This window comes from Rhipicephalus microplus, chromosome 1, assembly GCF_043290135.1.
Source record: "Rhipicephalus microplus isolate Deutch F79 chromosome 1, USDA_Rmic, whole genome shotgun sequence".
In the NCBI taxonomy this organism is placed as follows: domain Eukaryota; kingdom Metazoa; phylum Arthropoda; class Arachnida; order Ixodida; family Ixodidae; genus Rhipicephalus; species Rhipicephalus microplus.
The window spans coordinates 34,442,118-34,461,506 of record NC_134700.1 but is presented as its reverse complement, the minus strand read 5'-3'; the positions used below and the strand labels follow the sequence as shown (position 1 = coordinate 34,461,506).

General features: G+C 42.7%; 1 protein-coding gene across 5 annotated transcripts in view; it reads right to left on the bottom strand.

The window, feature by feature from the left end:
• LOC119178081 (uncharacterized) overlaps nucleotides 1-19,389 on the bottom strand; it is a 349,233-nt gene that overhangs the window by 82,767 nt on the left and 247,077 nt on the right. The window contains exon 5 of one of the 5 annotated variants that reach the window (XM_037429247.2): nucleotides 18,761-18,885. The exons of the other annotated variants lie outside the window; for them this stretch is intronic. Coding sequence (XP_037285144.2) covers nucleotides 18,879-18,885 — 7 coding nt within the window. The 3' untranslated portion in view covers nucleotides 18,761-18,878. Of the gene's footprint in view, nucleotides 1-18,760; nucleotides 18,886-19,389 lie in introns of those variants that run through there. 5 annotated transcript variants of the gene reach the window in all.

Sequence of the window (19,389 nt, the reverse complement as noted above, 5' to 3'; positions counted from 1 at the left end):
TTTGCCTCTTTGCATGCTCTCCAAAGCTTTTCTGACTTCTTCTATCATTACTGGTGGTGTGTCATCTAGGTTACTGCTAGTTCTTATAGTATTAAGGTCATGGTTGTCTCGGCTACTGTACAGATCTCTGTAAAACTCCTCCGCTATTTTAACTAACCTATCCATATTGGTAGTTATTTTGCCTTCTTTGTCCCTTAGTGCATAGATCCGACTTTTGCCTGTCCCAAATTTCCTCTTCACTGCTTTCACGCTTCCTTCGTTTTTCAGAGCGTGTTCAATTCTCTCCATGTTATACCTTCTTACATCGCATACTTTACGTCTATCAATCAACTTCGAAAGCTCTGCCAGTTCTATTTTGTCTGTTGTACTTGACACTTTCATGATTTGACGCTTCTTAATTAGGTTGTTCGTTTCTTGGGAAAGCTTGCCAGTGTCCTGTCTAACTACCCTGCCTCCAATTTCCACTCTACACTCCGTAATCATACTCGTCAGATTATCATTCATTGTATCTACGCTAAGGTTGGTTTCCTCACTAAGAGCCGAGTACCTGTTCTGCAGCGACACTCTGAATTCCTCTACTTTCGCTGTCAGTGCTAGCTCATTGATTGGCTTCTTGCGTATCAGTTTCTGTCGTTCCTTCTTCAAGTCTAGACGAATTCGAGACCATACCATTCTATGGTCACTGCATCGTACCTTGCCAACCACTTCCATATCCTGCACGATTCCTGGGTGTGCAGTCATTATAAAGTCTATTTCGTTCTTATTTTCGCCATTAGGGCTTCTCCATGTCCACTTGCGGTTTTCTCGTTTTCGGTAGAAGGTATTCAAAATCCGTAATTTATTGCGTTCTGCGAATTCTACTAGTAGCTCTCCTCTGGCGTTTCTAGTACCGATGCCATAATCTCCTACTGCCTGGTCTCCAGCCTGCTTCTTCCCTACCTTTGCATTAAAGTCGCCCATCAGTATAGTATACTGTTTTTTTTTTACCTTACTCATTGCCGATTCCACGTCTTCATAGAAGCTTTCAACTGAAGCGTCGTCATGCCTGGATGTAGGCGCGTAAGCCTGTACTACCTTCATTTTGTATCTTTTATTCAGTTTAATTACAATACCTACCACCCTTTCATTAATGCTATAGTATTCCTCTGTGTTGCCAGCTATGTTTCTGTGAATTAGGAACCCCACTCCCAGTTCCCTTCTGTCTGCCAAGCCCCGATAGCAAAGGACGTGCCCGTTCTGTAGCACAGTATAGGCCTCATCCGTCCTGCTAACCTCACTGAGCCCTATTATATCCCATTTAACACCCTCTCTCTCCTCGAATAGTACAGCTAGACTTCCCTCACTAGATAAGGTTCTAGCGTTAAACGTTGCCAAGTTCAGGTTCCAAAGGCGGCCTGTTGTCCAGAGATTTTTAGCACCCTCTGCTGCGTTGCAGATCTGACCGCCGCCATGGTCAGTTTCTTCGCAGCTGCTGGGGACTGAGGGCCATGGGTTATTTGTCGTATGCATGTGGGAGGTAGTGGCCAGATACTGCACCAGGGTGGCCAATCCTTCTCTGGTGAGGGAGTGCGTTCCGGCGGTGGTTACCGGTGAGGCCGCACCCCAGACCTCTTAATGCAGTTCCATCAACACGCAGATCTTTTTTTTTTCGTTGGGAACTGCGCGGCATCGTGATTTGAACCACGGACCTCTTGCAAGCGAGGCGGATGCTCTAACCACTACGCCATCGCCGCACCCAGGTTGTTGTGTTCTAAATGTAGGTTTCGAGGGTGTATCAGTCAAGTTTGTGGTTATTTTTATAAAAATGTTTTGATGAAATGAGGTTTCTGCTGATTACCCCCTTGATTAAGGGTCTAGAGAGTACGGAGTTGAGCCTCCGATTAGCCTATGGGGTGCTGTTTATTAATATATTGTCACGTTAAAGAGACAGGAGACGTTTTTAAGGCGTCCTCACAAAAGTCCGAAGAGCGGTCGGCTCAGCGCAGCCAAAAACAGAACAATGGCACGAGGGGAACTGCCACTTCGTCTGCCTCTTTTGCGCTGGCAGATCAAGCGCGCGGCACTGCCCCTCCTCCCTGAAGAGCATCGCCTCGATGCTAAACGAAGCGTGTATCGTAAAAAAAAAACATTGTCACAGTGTGTGGTACGGTTTTAACCGCACCACGTGCACAATCTCGGGTCGTAGCTGTCGGCGTCGGGGTGGTTGGCTTCCGTCCGGAAGGACTTCGTAATTGACGTCGCTCACTTGTCGTAGCACTTTGTACGGGCCAAAATACCGACTGAGAAGCTTCTCAGAGAGACCTTTGCAGCGCACAGGGGTCCAAACCAACACCTGGTCACCTGGTTTATAATCGACTTGTCTGTGGCAGCGGTTGTAGCGCTGTGCATCGACGCCTTGTTGTTTCTTGATGTTTACGCGGGCTAGTTGACGTGCTTCCTCGGCTCGTTGCACGAAACACTCAGCATCTTCGTCGAGATTCTCGATGTTGTCAATGTCGCATGGGAGCATTGCGTCCAACATCGTCTGAACGTCCCGACCGTATAGAAGACGAAACGGAGTGAATCGTGTGGTCTCTTGCGTAGCGGTATTATACGCGAATGTTACGTAAGGCAGTATTTCATCCCACGTCTTGTGCTGTACGTCTATGTACATAGACAGCATATCAGTCATCGTTTTGTTAAGCCGCTCGGTCAGTCCATTTGTCTGAGGGTGATACGCTGTTGTCTTGCGATGCGTGGAGTAACTTAACTGAAAAACTTGTTCAAGGAGCCTTGCTGTAAACGCTGTTCCTCGGTCTGTGATGACACAGGATGGAGCACCGTGGCGTAATACAATTCTCTCGATGAAAAACTGAGCAACTTCACAAGCCGTGCTTTTAGGAAGCGCCTTAGTTTCAGCATAGCGGGTTAGATAATCTGTAGCGACGATTATCCACTTGTTGCCGGAAGATGACAAGGGAAACGGACCCAGGAGGTCCATGCCGACTTGATCGAAGGGTGTTCTGGGTGGCTCGATAGGGTGAAGTAATCCCGCAGGCTTAACAGATGGGGATTTTCGGCGCTGGCATTCGCGGCAGGCTTGAACGTACTGTTTAACGCAAGCGGCAAGTTTCGGCCAGTAGTAAGACTTTCGTACCCTAGCGATGGTTCGGGTGATGCCCAGATGGCCCGATGGAGGCTCGTTGTGGCAGGCAAATAGAATTTCCTCACGCAGCTCTGCGGGGACGACCAACAGGTAAGTTTTGTTGCTGGCGGCTGCGTTCTTCTTGTACAACACGCCCTGTCGTAAGCAGAAGGATGACAATCCGCGAGTTATATGCTGGGGCAGTGATACGTTGCGGCCCTCTAGATGTTCAATGATAGGTCGCAATTGAGCATCTGCTCGCTGCCGTAAAGCCAAGTCTGTTACGCTTACGGAGCCAAGGAAAGGGCAGTCCTCTTCGAAGCTCTGAGCGGCAGGCTCAACTGGCGCGCGTGACAACGTGTCCGCATCTTCGTGTGCACGACCGGACTTGTACACGATAGTAACGTCGTACTCCTGCAGACGTAGGCTCCACCTTGCCAGTCGTCCGGAGGGGTCTCTGAGGTTCGCAAGCCAGCACAGCGAGTGATGATCCGTCACTACTCTGAATGGACGGCCGTAAAGGTAAGGTCGAAACTTAGCAATTGCCCACACGACAGCAAGGCACTCCTTCTCCGTGGTACTGTAGTTTGACTCCGGGCGTGTTAGGGTTCGGCTTGCGTAGGCGATAACCTTTTCAATTCCCTCCTGCCGTTGGACGAGTACCGCGCCCAGACCGACGTTACTGGCGTCGGTATGAATTTCTGTTTCGGCTTCCTCGTCGAAATGTCCAAGAACAGGTGGTGATGCCAGGCGAAGCCGAAGCTCTGTGAATGCTGATTCTTGTTCAGCACTCCAAACGAACGGCGTATCGTCTCTAGTGAGTCTAGTTAATGGTTCGGCAATTTTCGAAAAATTGCCTATAAAGCGCCGGTAGTACGCGCATAGACCAAGAAACCGCCGCACACTTTTCTTATCGGCAGGAGTCGGGAAGGCTGCGACAGCGGCGGTTTTCTCAGGGTCAGGACGGACGCCTTCTGCGCTTACGACATGTCCAAGGAACTTTAGTTCTTCGTAACCGAAATGGCATTTTTGCGGCTTTAACGTAAGGTTAGCCGTCCGAATCGCCTCAAGTACTTGTCGTAGTCGCTTCAGATGTTCGGAGAAGCTGGTTGAAAACACGACCACATCATCCAAGTACACAAGGCAGCTTTGCCATTTTAAGTCAGTCAACACAGTGTCCATCATGCGTTGGAAGGTAGCTGGCGCAGAGCAGAGTCCGAACGGTAGCACCCGAAATTCGTAGAGGCCATCCGGCGTGACAATATTAAGCGGACAAAATTTAAATTCGTTTGTGAGGTGATGTTACCAAACTAATATTTTAGTGATTAGGCTTAATTTTGGTCACGAAATGATTCCGGTACTATTACTCCTGTCCTGATGAAACCTGAGCGGTGACAGGTCTACAACTATAGCTTTGCACTGTATGAGTTAGAAGTTTCCCGGTAGGTTATTAGCAAAATTAAAAGCAATCGTAAAAAAAAACCGTGGTTCAAGACTTTGATCTGACGGGCGTACCTTTCTCCCGAGCAGTGAGCCACCCTCCTCTGAGCGAGGGAAGACGCGGGCGCCACACGTTTATTAGCGGTTCTCGTCATATTCTTTCTAACTCTGTATCTTCCAGTTACCTTAAGCTATCAAAATTATTTTTACGCGGAAAAAACCGGACTGTTGTGTTCTAAAAGAAGATATTGGCTATTTTTCGGTGGCGTTTGTAGCTCTTTTTGAAAACTTGTTTTAATGAAATGAGCTTTTTGCTGATTACCACCTTAATTAAGGGCCTAGAGTGTACAAAATTGGGCCTCCCGGTAGCCTATGGGGTGCGGTTTATTATTATATTAAGCGGACAAAATTTAAATGCGTTTTCGAGGTGATATTACCAATTTAATCTTTCAAGTGATTAGGCTTGATTTTGATTGCAGAATAACTCTGGAACTATTAAACCTAGCCTGATCAAACTTCAGTAGCATCAGGTCTACCCTAAGGACTTTCAACTTTATAAGTAAGAAGTTTCCCGGTAGAATACAACGAAGCTACAAGCGATCGTAAAAAACACGTGGTCCGACTGTTGTTGTTTTCACAAATTTACAGTGTTTTCCGCTCCTAGAATTTAAAATGTTCGTTTGTAATAGCAGTATTTGTAGCGGTTGAACGCCTTGTATCTTCACGAACAAATAGACACCACTCTGACCCTCCTAGAACCGAAATTGCTAAAGTTATAGGTAGATATGTACTGAGCTCACTTACCCGTGCTGCTGACGCGCTAACATCAAGGAAGGTATCAAGGAAAATATGCATCACCAACTAAATCAATCAGCCACCCTAGTATTTAGGCTCGTGCGAATAGTAAATTTTAGGTTCGAAGCACACTTGAATAGTTTATATCACATATTATAAAGAAAAGTGTGCATATTTATTGTGAGCCAACTAAAGTGCACAACAGCTTCTTTTTTTTTAATGAAGCAAGTCATGAGCAAATGTCATCCTTTTTTTACGGGAGTTAAAGCATTGTGAATAGTAGCAGGATTTGACTTTTGGTGAAACCCTCGTGATAACCTGCAAAGTACATGAAGTTTGAAAATTTACCATGCTCAGAGCATAAAGGCCAGTATAACGCGCTTTTAAACTTGAAAACTGATTAATTATTGTGAGGGTAAAGTGCTAATTTAACCTTGGTATGAGGCTTTGCAGCAGGGCAGACTTCCTTTGACAGGTGCACTAACCGTACGGAACCCTTCCAATGCAATGAAACCACATTTACAAGAGGAAGTCACATGTGGGCGTATAGTATACACCTATTCGTTCATTTCGAATACTTTGTATTTTTTAATAACTTAAATTCAAATCAAGGAGAATTTGAACATTGCCATATTCGTTCGAATATTTGAAGTTCTCAACAATAGCCTCCTAGATTTCCCTCGTCTGCCAGATTATCAGCGGTCACTTGAGAAGCGACCATCGTCGGAACTATGGTGGCGGCGCAACTTAGGTAGGGGTGTCTTCAAATGAGTTTTTGTGTTTTTGGTGCTTGTATGCAACAAAAATAACGTAAAATGATCTAAAAAGGCGTAAACGTAATTTTATTTAGGCCAACGTAAGTGCCGTTGTTATAGATGACAGGCGTTTTGCGCTCATTCAGCAGGTAACCCTTCAATACAAAGCATAGCTTTTGAAATAAAAAGAACGCCAAAATTGCCGGTCTCAAAGGCCAAGTACAAAGACCCTTACCCTTACGTAGGTAGCGCCGCCATAGATGACGGGTGTTTTGTGCTCATCTGGCAGGCAAGGTAAATCTAGGAGGCTATGATGTGGCGCATGCAAGGTCGCGCCTTCACGGCGCTCGCCAGCCAACATATCACGCCGGAATGTCACGGTCAAGGACCCCTTGGAAACGACCATGTTCAACGGCGATTTGAGACACCAAGACTTGTATTCGTTGTCCTATTCCGACTATTCTGATCGGCTAACTTGTGGTTGCGTGAAGTCAGACAATGTGCCACCAGAAGTTTGCACAAGATGTAGTAAACTTCAATGCTTCGAGCCACCATTGTGTCGGAGCTTTCCCGCCAAGCTGACCAGTGAACAAGTTTTGTGGATTTTGCTATCAGATAAGTCCTATCTTATGGCTCTTGTGAATTTTTTCCGCCTTCGGCCTGTTCGAGTGCGGGCAAAATGTTCATGCCCTGAATGTCTACGCAGCTTCGAAGTCGTACAGAGGCTTACTCGAAAGCGTTTTTTTTTGTTTTTCGCGCGCGTGGCTTCAGCGTAATTGCGAAATCTGTGAAGCGGTGTCGCGTGCCCCTGACCATGAAGTTGGTTACCAGCGGTTTGGCGGTTTGGGCTTGATAGCTGCTGTCACGAGTCGTGTTACAGTACGCATCGCGTTATAGTTGACGAAAATTCCTCCACGTCCTGAGTCAGTGGCCGACAAAACAGCGCATCCCATCCTTTTCGTTGCAGTTGCGTTATCAGGCGGCACGACAAAAGTTCAGTTGGCGTGATCCGTGTAAAAAAGCAAGCCACATTATTAGCAGGGGTGTGACATCTGGGCTGTATCTGATATCAATAATGCACTTATGGATATTAGCGCAGCATATTCTGCCGTTAGCATTTATTTTACTGTTTGCAGGTCTTGTGCCGGCAGTAGTGCTTAAGTTACGTCCATCTTGTTATCCTTTTGGCTCTCACTATTTTCGCAGGGTCCGTTAGTGATTTTCTCGTCTCAGTTGGACGCCAGTGACCTATTTTGTGGCGCATCGCGGCTCTCGCTATTTGCTTATTAGAAAAAAGTGTAATAAAAAAGGAACAAAACAAAAACACAATACGGAAGAGATCGCCTGATTGGAGCAACCCCGAGGATTGCACAGTGCGTTAGCACGGGCGCTTCCCAAGCTCATAGGGCGAAAAGGGACGAAGAAGCTGCCTTCGCTGTAACGGTTTGGCAAGAGTGCTGGCACATCAACTACGAATGGTATAGTCCCCGTTGCCGAGGCTATATCTATTTCCGTCAATGTCGGCACCTTGCGCCCGCAAGTTTTTTTAAGAAAAGCAGCTCACTTGGTTTCTGAAAAAAGGGGTTCAAAGTTCAGTTAGCGGCTACCGCCTTTACTGCAGCTCAATGAAAGACTGTGAAGGTCTCTGAAATATACCGTTGACATTGCTCTGAATGTTTGCAGTGATATTGCTAGCACTACTTTGTATAATGTAGTATGACTGTTGCTGGTAAACATATTGTAATACTATATTTTAAAAATATTCTGCCTTTACCTCGATACCCAGCGTCAGAGAAAAGGTGACACGCGGAAGAAATAACAATAGAAATTGAACATGAAACTGAAATATGCTTGCATGTTTTATTCAAACGCTTAGGTGCTTAGAATTATTCACATGCCACTATTTAATGACTTCATTTGGTGCTGTCACTTGGAGTTAAAACCAGCGGTGCTTGTTTAAATGGGTATACCTATATTTGGCCGGACCAATTTGCTGTCCGTGCAACGTCAGGAAATTTCGTAAGCACCAGCTGGACAGCCAAGTGAGTGCAATACGTTGTCGTTTCACATTGGCCTAGTAGTGTGCAAGTGTCAGTGAAATTAAGCACTTTGCATACTTTTTATAGATGGCACAAAATATTTACTGCCAAATCCCAAGTTAGTGTTTCTGCCTTCTTTGGAGGATTCCAAATATGCGGCCACTTGTCTCTTCTAACCATTTTAACTCTTTTATACTGTTTATGTGCCAAACTAAAGGAGTTAACGCAATTGTGTGTAGCCCATGAAGAAGAATGCTGCATTACCCGTCCCCCCTCTCTATCTCCAAAGGACGAAATGCTGCTGCCATACTTGCTTTGTTTTTCTTTGAATGCCTAAGTTTTTCCCTGCGTACTGCAGGTAGCGAACAGAAGTGCCCTGACGAACAGTGCATTGCTCACCACACGGTGAGCCAACTATCCCATAAGAGGTGCTTATTCAGCATCTGTGACTAACTCAAAGGTAATGTACAAAGTTCAATTTCATGAACAAGAGTGTTGTTTTGAGCTAGTCATGTCGAAGTGAAAATATTGCAAAATAAGTGAGGATATACAGAGTAACATCAGGATGCGTGCTACCTACCAACTTGACATTATTGATGCCAAAGTCTTAATTATGTGCAACCTTTCTTTGAGGCAGAAGTGCAATTGTTTCCATGAATGACCCTATTTGGAAATTGCTGCACGACCTGTGTTTGCTGCATGACCTGTGCATGACCTGTGTCACTGTGTTTTTGCACTCATTAATATGTGGCCTGTTTTCTAGGGACCTCCCACTCAGATGAAATTGCTTCACATAAACAACACAACAAAGGCTCTTGCTAGCTATAATAAGAAGAAATTATTGTTATCGTACTTTTTAATTCCAATAAATCATGGCGCAGAAGAGTACTCCACCTATTTGTCACCATGGCGAGTGCATTCCGTCTGGAAACGTGGCATGGTTTCGCAAAGTGTTGCCCTTCTGTAGAATGAGGTACTGGCAAGTGCAATTTCGCAAAAACTGTAAAACTTCATTGTTTCTTGCAGTAATCTTTGTTATCTTTCTTGAAAATGCGTGCATAGTGTGAAGAATAGTGATGCACTTTGAAATTTACAACCTTATTATTGCAGTGTCTTGGAGTGTCTTTACTGTACGCGATTTCTTTTTGCCAAACATAAACCTAGTTTTTACCATTTTCAAGGTCAATTGCTAATTTTTCTGTGTACGTTTGCAAGCACACTTTCACCTCTGATGCTAAACAACAAGCTTGAATGATGTGCCTGAGCCTTGTCTATCAGTTTTATAGAATACCTAAAATAGACTATTCTACTTGGCACAATTATTGGCTACTGCGTGCACGTTCTAGGCATCTAGATATAAAAATAGACAATTTAGCTGGTAGCATTGAATACTGTGTTCAGAAGAATGTCTACATTGCGAAATCTTCCTGATGCCTAAATTTGTTTTGGGTGTACCGTGAAGCGACTGGTAGGTAGCAATACTGCATTGTTACAGCTAATTGCACAATGCAGCATTTTTTCAGCTGCTCACGAAGTTCGAGCAGATATTGATCACGTTGACTGTGGTACGACATAGTAACAAAGTTCATGCATCTTCATCCTGCATACCAGGAACCTTTATGTGAAGCAACATGATGCTGTGATGGGGGCAGCCAAGTGAGAACTGGGTTTTCTCTGTCTGTCAATATGAATACGCCGGTTTGATAACTGCACTCGAGTATATTCAGCAGGCACTTGCAGCTACAGAGACAGTAGTAACAACACATTTCAATAGCATAATTGCCTGTAAATTGCTGCACAAACTTGAAGGAAAACAAGGGAGACAGGAAAGATCGCAGTTATCCTTCAAGTTTGTGCAGCAAATCAATTTTTCAAGTAAGAACCACCTAGTCTGCAAAAAAAGTATTGGTGTAAATTGCATTTGCAAGAAACTTCATTGTTTTGTGACACCTTAACGTCACAGCTTGCTCACTCATTTCTTGGTGGTGGGACATTACAAGAATCTTAATTTCTTATATCATGCAAAAGAATTCCATTATTTTTATATTGTATATTATATTCATGCTTTTCAACTGCTTCTTCTCCTGCTAAATCTCAACATTTCTACATTGACTCATGGGTGAAAACAAGAAACCAGGCCAGGAAAAGCAATACGGTGCTCCATTTTAACAGAAGATAGTATTGCTGTGGTTCAGTCTGTAGCTGATTTTTTTTTAAAAGGCACCAATGTACATTTGATGTGAGCGTTTACAGAGCATAATTGTGTTGTGCTACTTTTGTTATCGCAAGAAGCACCCCCCAAAAGCAGTGCTACAAAGATGTGAGCATCAAGTTCTTTTCAACGAACGGATCAGGTGCCTGAGAGTAAGGGGCTGGCTGCTTATGGCCCACACAGACAGCGCAGCCACCACAGTAAAGTTCTTGCAAAGATGTGAGACATTCTTATGTTGCACAGAGTAGGCTTCTTAATTGTCAGTTTTATAGCTTATAGGGATATGTCTGCAAAAGTAATTCCCTGCGAAGTGTGTTTTACATTCTCTCAAAGCGCCATTAGGCAGCTTTGGCTCTGTCTGTCTTCTTTATCACCTTTCAGGCCATATTGCTAATTCATACAGAGTGCTTCAGCAATCGCATTGTGTGAGTATCACAGCAACTTCATTTCGAAAAACAATTATGGTGACCCTTTCATACCTAACCAGTGTATACTCTTCGCTAGCGAAGTGGTGTGATTTTGCACTGGCTGTCGGTTGGTTATCTCTGCAGCATGGAATAGAGTTTTAGCCTTAAAATTACGCCATATAGATTGTGTCATTGTGAGGCATGCTGTATATTTGTTTATCTCACCTATGCCTTGCACAGTACTTCCTCACCATGCTGATGTAGCACCGCGGCATATCAACGAGGCCTTGCTTAGTTGATGGCTGCATGTTGATTGCTCAATCACTGACGTGATGCTTTGTTGCCATGTGACTGTAGTCAAAATGGTAACGTATGCGTACCCCTCTTCACGATGATAATCATGGAGAAGCCAAGTGAAAAACTTCATACAGCTAACCCAGACAACACTCGATGTCCTGAGGTCGTCCTCATATGATACAATCGTCCTCGCACTGTTTTCATTGACCATAGTACTTACTGAGGACGACACAAGCTGGTTTGACTCAGAAACGTCTTTTAGAGTGCTTTCTGAGGACAACAATTTATCCTGAAAAAGTACTTTTAAGGACGTTTTGGAGAGGACAAAAGCAACGCACGAGCGCCGGTTCAAACGTTTTTTCGAGTGCTTTCTGAGGACAACAATTGGTCTGGAAAAGGTCCTGTCAAGGACCTTTTTGGGATGACAGAACATTGCACTGAGCACTTAGATATAATTCCTCAAGACCTTTGCGCAGCAAATAGATGCATCTCATATGTGAAAACTTTCTTCACACGTTCGTTTCATACAGTCTTAAAGTTATTGTATATTTTCGCCTCGTTTGTTTCTTTTTTGGCAGAAATATTTCAAATTACGCGTTTCGCTTAATGAGACACGCGTAAATAATTAGCTTAGGTATCGAACCTGGTATTGCGAAATGTCCATTTGAAACAGTGTGTTCCCAAAAGTCACCGCCTTAAATTAGTCATTATTCGCGACTGTAGCACGTAATAACAAACTAGCAGCTGGCAACCATTGACTATGCGGCACCATTTTAGATAGTCAAGTAGCCAAGCCATTCCAAGCCAACTGACTGTCAAAATTGCAGCGGCAGCCCTGTCAGGAAAGGTGGAGTGTACTAACGGAAGTTCGTGGCCTTTGTTGTTTGTATGCATGGTTAAAAGTGAGATATGTGTGAGTCGTAGGTGATGACGCCTGGTAAATTGCCGTGTTAATGGGTGCACTGGGCTGCACAACGTTCAGACTGATCATGGATGCATTGTCACCAGCCGACCGCGGTGAGGTGTGGTTCAAGGCAGCGTGGAACACCAGATATCAATTGTGCTTCGAAGCAGCATGGTGCCAACGTGGAAGGATCTACTTCTGCATCTGACACATGGCCTGACCTCGGGCAAGTCAGGTCAACGCTCGTGTCGAGTGTACTGATAGGCTGTCAGAGCGGAGCCTCTAACACTAATGAGTGCATTGGGCGCGATACACGAGGTGATGAAGACACTTTGTCAAACTTTCGAGGAAAATTACAAACGTAGTTGATTGACCTGTGTTGACTGCCTTGATACTGCTTTTCTATTTCAGACTATACGCGGACTCGAATGCCTGACAAAACTGTCAGTTGTGATTAATTACTGTTAAATAAATTTAAGTCAATAAGCTTTGTTTGCTTTGCCACCTGTCTGTTGATTAATACAGTATATATACACGAGACCTCGTAGGTGTTTTTCTTTTGATGTATGGAAATATCATGAAAAGAAGTAAATCCTAAGTAGCATCACTGCCCACAGTACCGAACCGGCCACACAATCGTTGTTCTGAAAAGATACTGAAAAAGTCCTGAAGTGTTGTATTGAGGATGTGCTGAGGTTGTTATGTGTAAGGACAAAGGGACGGGATTAGTGCCATTCTAGTACCATAAGAGGATATTCTGAGGGCGTCATATTGTCCTCACGAAAGTATACTGAGGACGTCCTGAGGTTGTGTTTGTGTTGTCTGGGAAATTGTGTGTTTTCTAGGCTGTGACTTCATCATTTCATCATGTGAACACAAACTTTGTGGCAACGTGCTCACATTTTACAATTTTGCAGTTATCAGAAATATCAGACGGTGGGGTGGTTTAGTAGCTTTTTACATTTCAATTATGAATGGTCAATTTATGCACTGCATGGCTTTGTTGATTATTATTTTGCTATGCTCATCTGTGAAATAGTCTGCACCTTCTGCCAATAACTATGTGTTCATTATACGAAACATTCTGTATGTTCAATATGTACCATCAACAGCAAAACTATGCGGGACACGGAATGTTCTATGAAGCTAATATATCACTTCGTCTGAGAATGTAATTTTGAAAGAAATATTCCGTACTGCACTTCGCATTCCGACCTACGCAGACACCAGTCTTATTACAAGCGTTAAGTACCGACGTAACGGACTTAACATCTACCAAGCTTTTACTGTTGATAATACTTTCATGGATTTTTCATGGCACTAGAGCCACCACCTTTTTCCCCTTTTGCAGCTACATAGCTGGCAGTTCATTGCTTTGCTGCTTTGTTTATTTAAAACGTATTCAACCAGCGCATCTAAAAAGGTGTTTCGGGTATACCTGCTTTATTAAGTGTTTAATACTTTATTAATCGTGAAGTTTTTTCGGTCTTTTGGCTTTTACTTTTTGGCCACTCAAGTGCAGCTTTCAGAGCAATCTGTAAATATTAATATTGATTCTACTAAGCTTTGGCTCAGAAAAAAAAGCTGAATAGTTGCCGAGGTGCATGGCCAGCGCCACAGCCTTCTAGGTTACCAGAAATAAATTCTAGGCCGGATAATATCTGGCTCCTTGCTAGTTGCGTGTCTTGTTTTTACTTAGAGCTCTTTTCATAGTCCTACAATTCATCTTACGTTGCTTACAGCTACGCTGCCGTGTGAACAACCCCCGCACTAAGTGGATTTGATCTTAGGGGAGCAGTTGCACTTTTGAAGGAGGCAAAAATGCTAGAGGCCCAAGTGCTTTTGAATTAACATTCACATTCAAAACCACTATATTATTGTTACATGAAGTGAACAAAGTGGTAATTTTGGATTGTACACATATTTCAAATAGGAGAGCTGCTTAGTAGGTTGTTATTCATGTTAAAAAGGCAGGACATGAAAACATAGACGAGAGCAGTCAAGACACCGCGAACACCAACTGGAAAAGTTGAAATTAAGCTAGAAACGAAACATGGCCAGTGGAGATATTAATCAAGGCGGCATACCTGTTGGCCTATGTGGGAGATAATTGCTCAGCATTTTATTTCTTTGTTGAGTTATTCGATGGTTGGCTCACAGATGCACTACCACAGGTCGCTATGCCAAGCCTCAACAATTAAATGCATTTTTTTTCATTTCTGTGCTTGTACAAAGCTGTATTAATCGAATTTCGGCATGACTTTACGTAGTGATATAAAGATAGGTTCAATTATGGGCCTCTGGTTAACTGTCCTATGTGTTTCGTTAGTCTGCCTTCTCATTGTTAGTTAGCATTTTAAGGGTCCTGACTCACCGGCGGCCATAGTTGCATGCCCAGACTTTTCAACATGCCTCGATGTCATTAATGCGTAAGGAAAATAGGTTAATGAGTGAATATTAGGAAGCTAAATTTATATCTAGTGTAAGATGTTGTTTCTGTTTTCTTCTGTTAGACGTCTTGTTTAACAATGACTCAGCCTTATTTTGGAGCCTGCTAATGGGATATGAGATATACTTACATAAAGCAGCAGCTGTTAGCATGCTTTTGAGACTGCTACCACATGAGGCCGAGAAAGTCAAGTTTTGTTACATGGGGCATGCTAGAAAAAGTGAACTGTTTCAAATGTTTTTCGTTTTCTCGGCAAACATTCTACAAAACTGGCCCAAAAGAGGACAGAAGGCCATCGGGCTGCCTCCGAAACTGTGACTGAGCAAATACCTCTAGGTATTTGCGAGTTCATGGTCTCGTCAGGTTAGTCTATGAAGTGGTTTCTTTACCGTTTGCAATATTTTCCAAAGCTGGTGCTTTGATGCCTCAATGTGGGAAGAAATTGTTCCAGCACTACTTTTGGGGAAAAACTTTCTAATACAGCAGAGGCCTTTCAAACCATATGCTCAGAAATGGAGTTACGGGAGAAAAATAACTGACACATGATTGTTGCTACATGCTTTTACCACAGTCTTAGTTTCTTTGTCAGCAAAATTTCAGGGTTATGGTATCGAAATAATTCTTGTTTCAGTTTATGCTATAGTTGGTCGTGAGGAAACATGGCAAAATGGTACTCGGGTGCTGACCCGCAGGTGACGGGATTGAGTACCGGCTGTGGCAGCTGCATTTTCAATGGAGGCAGAGACGTTGTTGGCCCGTGTGCTCAGATTTGGGTGCACGTCAAAGAACTCCAGGTGGCCGGAAACTCCGGAGCCCTCCACTACGGCATGTCTCGTAATCATATGGTGGACTTGGGACGTTAAACCCCACATATCAATCAACTGAAACATGGCAAAAAGCAGTGTTTTTCGTATATTTTTAGAAGAGTGATTCTTTATTGTAGCATAAAATTACATTGATTTTTTAAGTGCAATTAATAAGAGTTAAAAATACTTCTCACTCTAAAATTAAAGATGCCTTCACACATTTTACTCTGGGTTTTTTGGCTGATATAAGACAGTCAATAAAGCATAAATGTAAACGGTAAGCAAAAAAAATGAGAAGAAAAGCTTACTGTCAGTATCCTAAAATTCTATCAAATACTACATGGCGGTTGTCTTATTATGGCAGAATTTAAGATGATAATAGAGGGGGGGGGTTGAATGAGGGTCAAATCATTTAAAAAAGTTTGTTTTTGGAGCCAATCAAGATTTTTTAAAATTGGGTTGTTTTGAATTTTAAACAAAAACGTTTGTCTAGGTTGTGGAGGTAACCTTGATACGGTATGCTGCTCTGGTAAATGGGTGTCCTCTTGTGCATTTACTCATTTTTAGCATCATGGACAAAGTGTTATAAAACTGTTGAGCGGCCAGACCCCTGCTTAATGCCTTGCCCTCTCAGCCTAAACTTTGCACCCAGTATAATTACAATCGAAGCATTTTTAAAGTTGTGGATTTGTAATGAATGTGTTGCGATGTATACCAGATGAAAAAAATTCACTGAACGAATGTTAAAGCTTGTTATTCGACAATAGAACTTTTGTTTACCGAGGCAGCAAACTGCATCAATGTTGCTGCCACAACTTAGACAAATTGTCTGATTCAAACATTGGCTCGAACAAAACACCTAATTTAGTGATATGACACTCATTCAAGCCCACGTCTTCATGTTAGCTTCTGCTGTAATAAGATGCACAACTGTCATGTAGTGTTTATTGGATCTTAAAAAATATATATATTCAAGCCTTGCTTCTTAAATTATTGCTTACCATTTGCATTGAAGCGTTATTCATTATCTTCATCAGGCTAGTACCTCCACCTTGATGTTATGAATAAGGCGGCGTGTATCCATCCATCCAGCACTCCGTCACGCGCAGTGACAGAGTGCTGGATGGGTTGAGGCTACGGAAACGACAATGAAGTAGTGATACTTTTATCTGACAGCTCCTGTTTCTCGCTCCAGAGGTGCTATTACAATAAGTTTCCTGCCGCACGTAGGCCTTTGCAGTGGTCTACAATATGCTTTGTCTTGTGTAAGATTTCATAATATAATGCGATATTCATTCGTTCACCCTACATAGCTCTCCACGGTGTTAGTAGTTACAGAAATTGTAACTGCCACGCCATGGCACCGATTAAACGAAATTTGTTATGCTAGTCTATGCATTCTTTTCAGTTGGATTATAGCGTGTTTAACGTTGAGTTCTTGTCTACTGTAGCAATAAGTCTTCGTAGCACCCTGCTGCTTGTTCTGTGTGTGATCAGTTCTTGTCCAGAAATCCCGTCAGCTTTTGTGATTCATGAAATAGTGGTGTGAACAGAGGTGATGTACATAGTAGACATCATAGTGGTTCAAAATCTGAACATTGCTGCTGCTACAATAGTTCTTTTTTTGTAGTTCCTTTTCAAACATGCAGAAAGGAGCCAAGTGGAGCCGTTCATGGGCCATGCACACAGTTTCATAAGCGGGCTTTCATCACTTTTGACTAATATTTTTATGAATACATCTGCCAAAGTTGTGTTCAAAGAAGCATGTAGTAGTGCATTTCATTGTACATTTGGCATGATATAGCAGGTATGACTCACACAACTGCAAGACAACGCAGCACAGTGCATACACACAAACTGCCCCCACATACACTCTGCATTTGCGGCTTAACTGTGAATGGTTTACTCTGACCTTGCTAAACATATAATCACAAAATGACATGAAAGCATTGCCAACTATGCAGGTAGTGTTCTCGGTATATGCTGGCAATAAGTGTGCAAAGTTCAACTTGTCCACTGGTCACATATTTTCTTGTGAACATATATAGATAGAAGGCCGGGGTTGTTGGAGGCTGATACATGGTAACGAATGGACCGCGACTCCAAAAGTTTTCTGTTTTCTCACCGTTGTACACGAGGTGGCATAGTCAAATTGTTCAGGCAGCAGCTATGTTTTGTCACTTAGCAGCATTCAACAAGCTCTGTGTAAGAATATGTTGCAGGGAAAACTTAAGCAACATCTCTTTACGTTCTTTAGTTTCGGTGACCATTTTTCATTTGTATTGCCCATGAAAGTTTTCTTGCAATCTTTGCATTATACTTTACCGATCACCTCACTCAAATCTTCAGTGCTTTTCGGTATACCTTGGGGTATACGTTGACGGACCGCAGACCTGCGCATGATCGGAGGAAGGTCTTCTACAAAGTACAGTGGTGTATTGCAACGCCACTCCTATTGGCAGAATGGGCAGAACGAGTTCAGGGGTTTAAAGACTGCAAAGAGGGAATGCTGCTATTGCGACCAGTGCAGAATGTTCTAAGACTGAGTTTAACTGCTGGACAACAAGGCATAGCTTCTATGTAAACAGTGCTTCAAAGTGGCTTGGAGAAAGTTCGGGGAGGGGGGGAAGGGGACTTGAAATATTGGTTTATTTGTTGTTAACCATCAACTTCCAAGAACAACATGTTCACGAGGATGTATATTGCTAAAGAACTGGTCAACTTTAACTGACTTGTAGCCAACATATGCTGCAACTGCCACCTTCATAGGTGGGAACACTTCTATGCAACTTTATTAATTATAGGTTCAAGTAAACTTTTTACACTCATTACTTCACACGTAGTTTGGAACATCTTTGCAAGTACAAATTGGCTCAACAAAAAAAAAGCTGCAAAATGGGGAAAGGGAGGATGTCGTGAACTTAGCACGGGTAAATTTTTGGCCTTATTTGTGTAACATTTTCATGAATTTCAGCGTAGCACTTCAAATCACAAGAATGTTAAAGCTTGTGTATGTTCGGCCTGTCCCATCTTCGTCATTTCAGTGCCGCGATTGGCTCTATAAACATGTCATGTGCTCTTTGTGCCTTTCTTTGCTGCACATTCTATGCTTGTGTTCGTTGTGTAAAGCTTAGTTCAACTGGACTCCTATTCAATTTGGTGTTGTCTACATAACAAACAGGTACTTTAGGGAGCTTGCCATGAATGACTGCATTCATTACAGAAAATCATGCTACCTGTGCTAAACATGCAGTACGTTGTCATCATTCTATGAATCCTGTGTTCACTTGCAGATGTAGGTGTACCCAGAAACTAAATTAACAGCGTGTCTAGCCAACGAAACTCTCCGTCAAACAACACAAATAACTCACATTCACAGGCTCGCAGAACATAAATGAAATCCTCCATTGCTATATTTTGCAAGCAGGCTGCATGGCACAGATAATAATAATAATAATAATAATAATAATAATAATAATAATAATAATAATAATAATAATAATAATAATAATAATAATAATAATAATAATACCTTTTATTTCTTCAAATAAGACAGTACATGTGACTAGGCCTGCCAAAGCCAATTGGTGGCTTGAGTGGCAGAGCCTGGCAGACAGCAAAACAAACCGGAGGCGTTGCAAGATTGTATTTCACGGCCTAAGAGGGATGATAGGACAAAAAACAACGTGCATATAAGATTAGAAACAACAAGGCATATAAGCAATAGTTACAAGCATTATACAATAGTTACAGCAATTGAAAGTGAAAAGATGTACAGCATAAAAAAAAGAATTAGAACAAATGCTTCTTAAGCAAAGTAACACACTGGATAATTGTGCAGCATCATGCTTGCGAATGAGTGTATATGAAATATCACACGACATGCATTACAATTGTAGACAGATACGCCGTAGCAGTTTCTTTAGTTTGTATTTTGTTTTTGTGCGAAAAATGCTGGGGGAAAGTACTTTGAAATAGGTTGGTACACAATGGGCTCGTATTCTAGTTGCATACTTTGTTGAACACCACGGCCTCCAGTAACGTACCTTGGGCCTTAAAGAACGAGAAGTAACATACGGAACCAGGAATTCTTTGAACCAGATATGTTTTAAAACAACCGCTTGAATTAACAGATCATTGAAGTTTGGCATAAACAGCGTT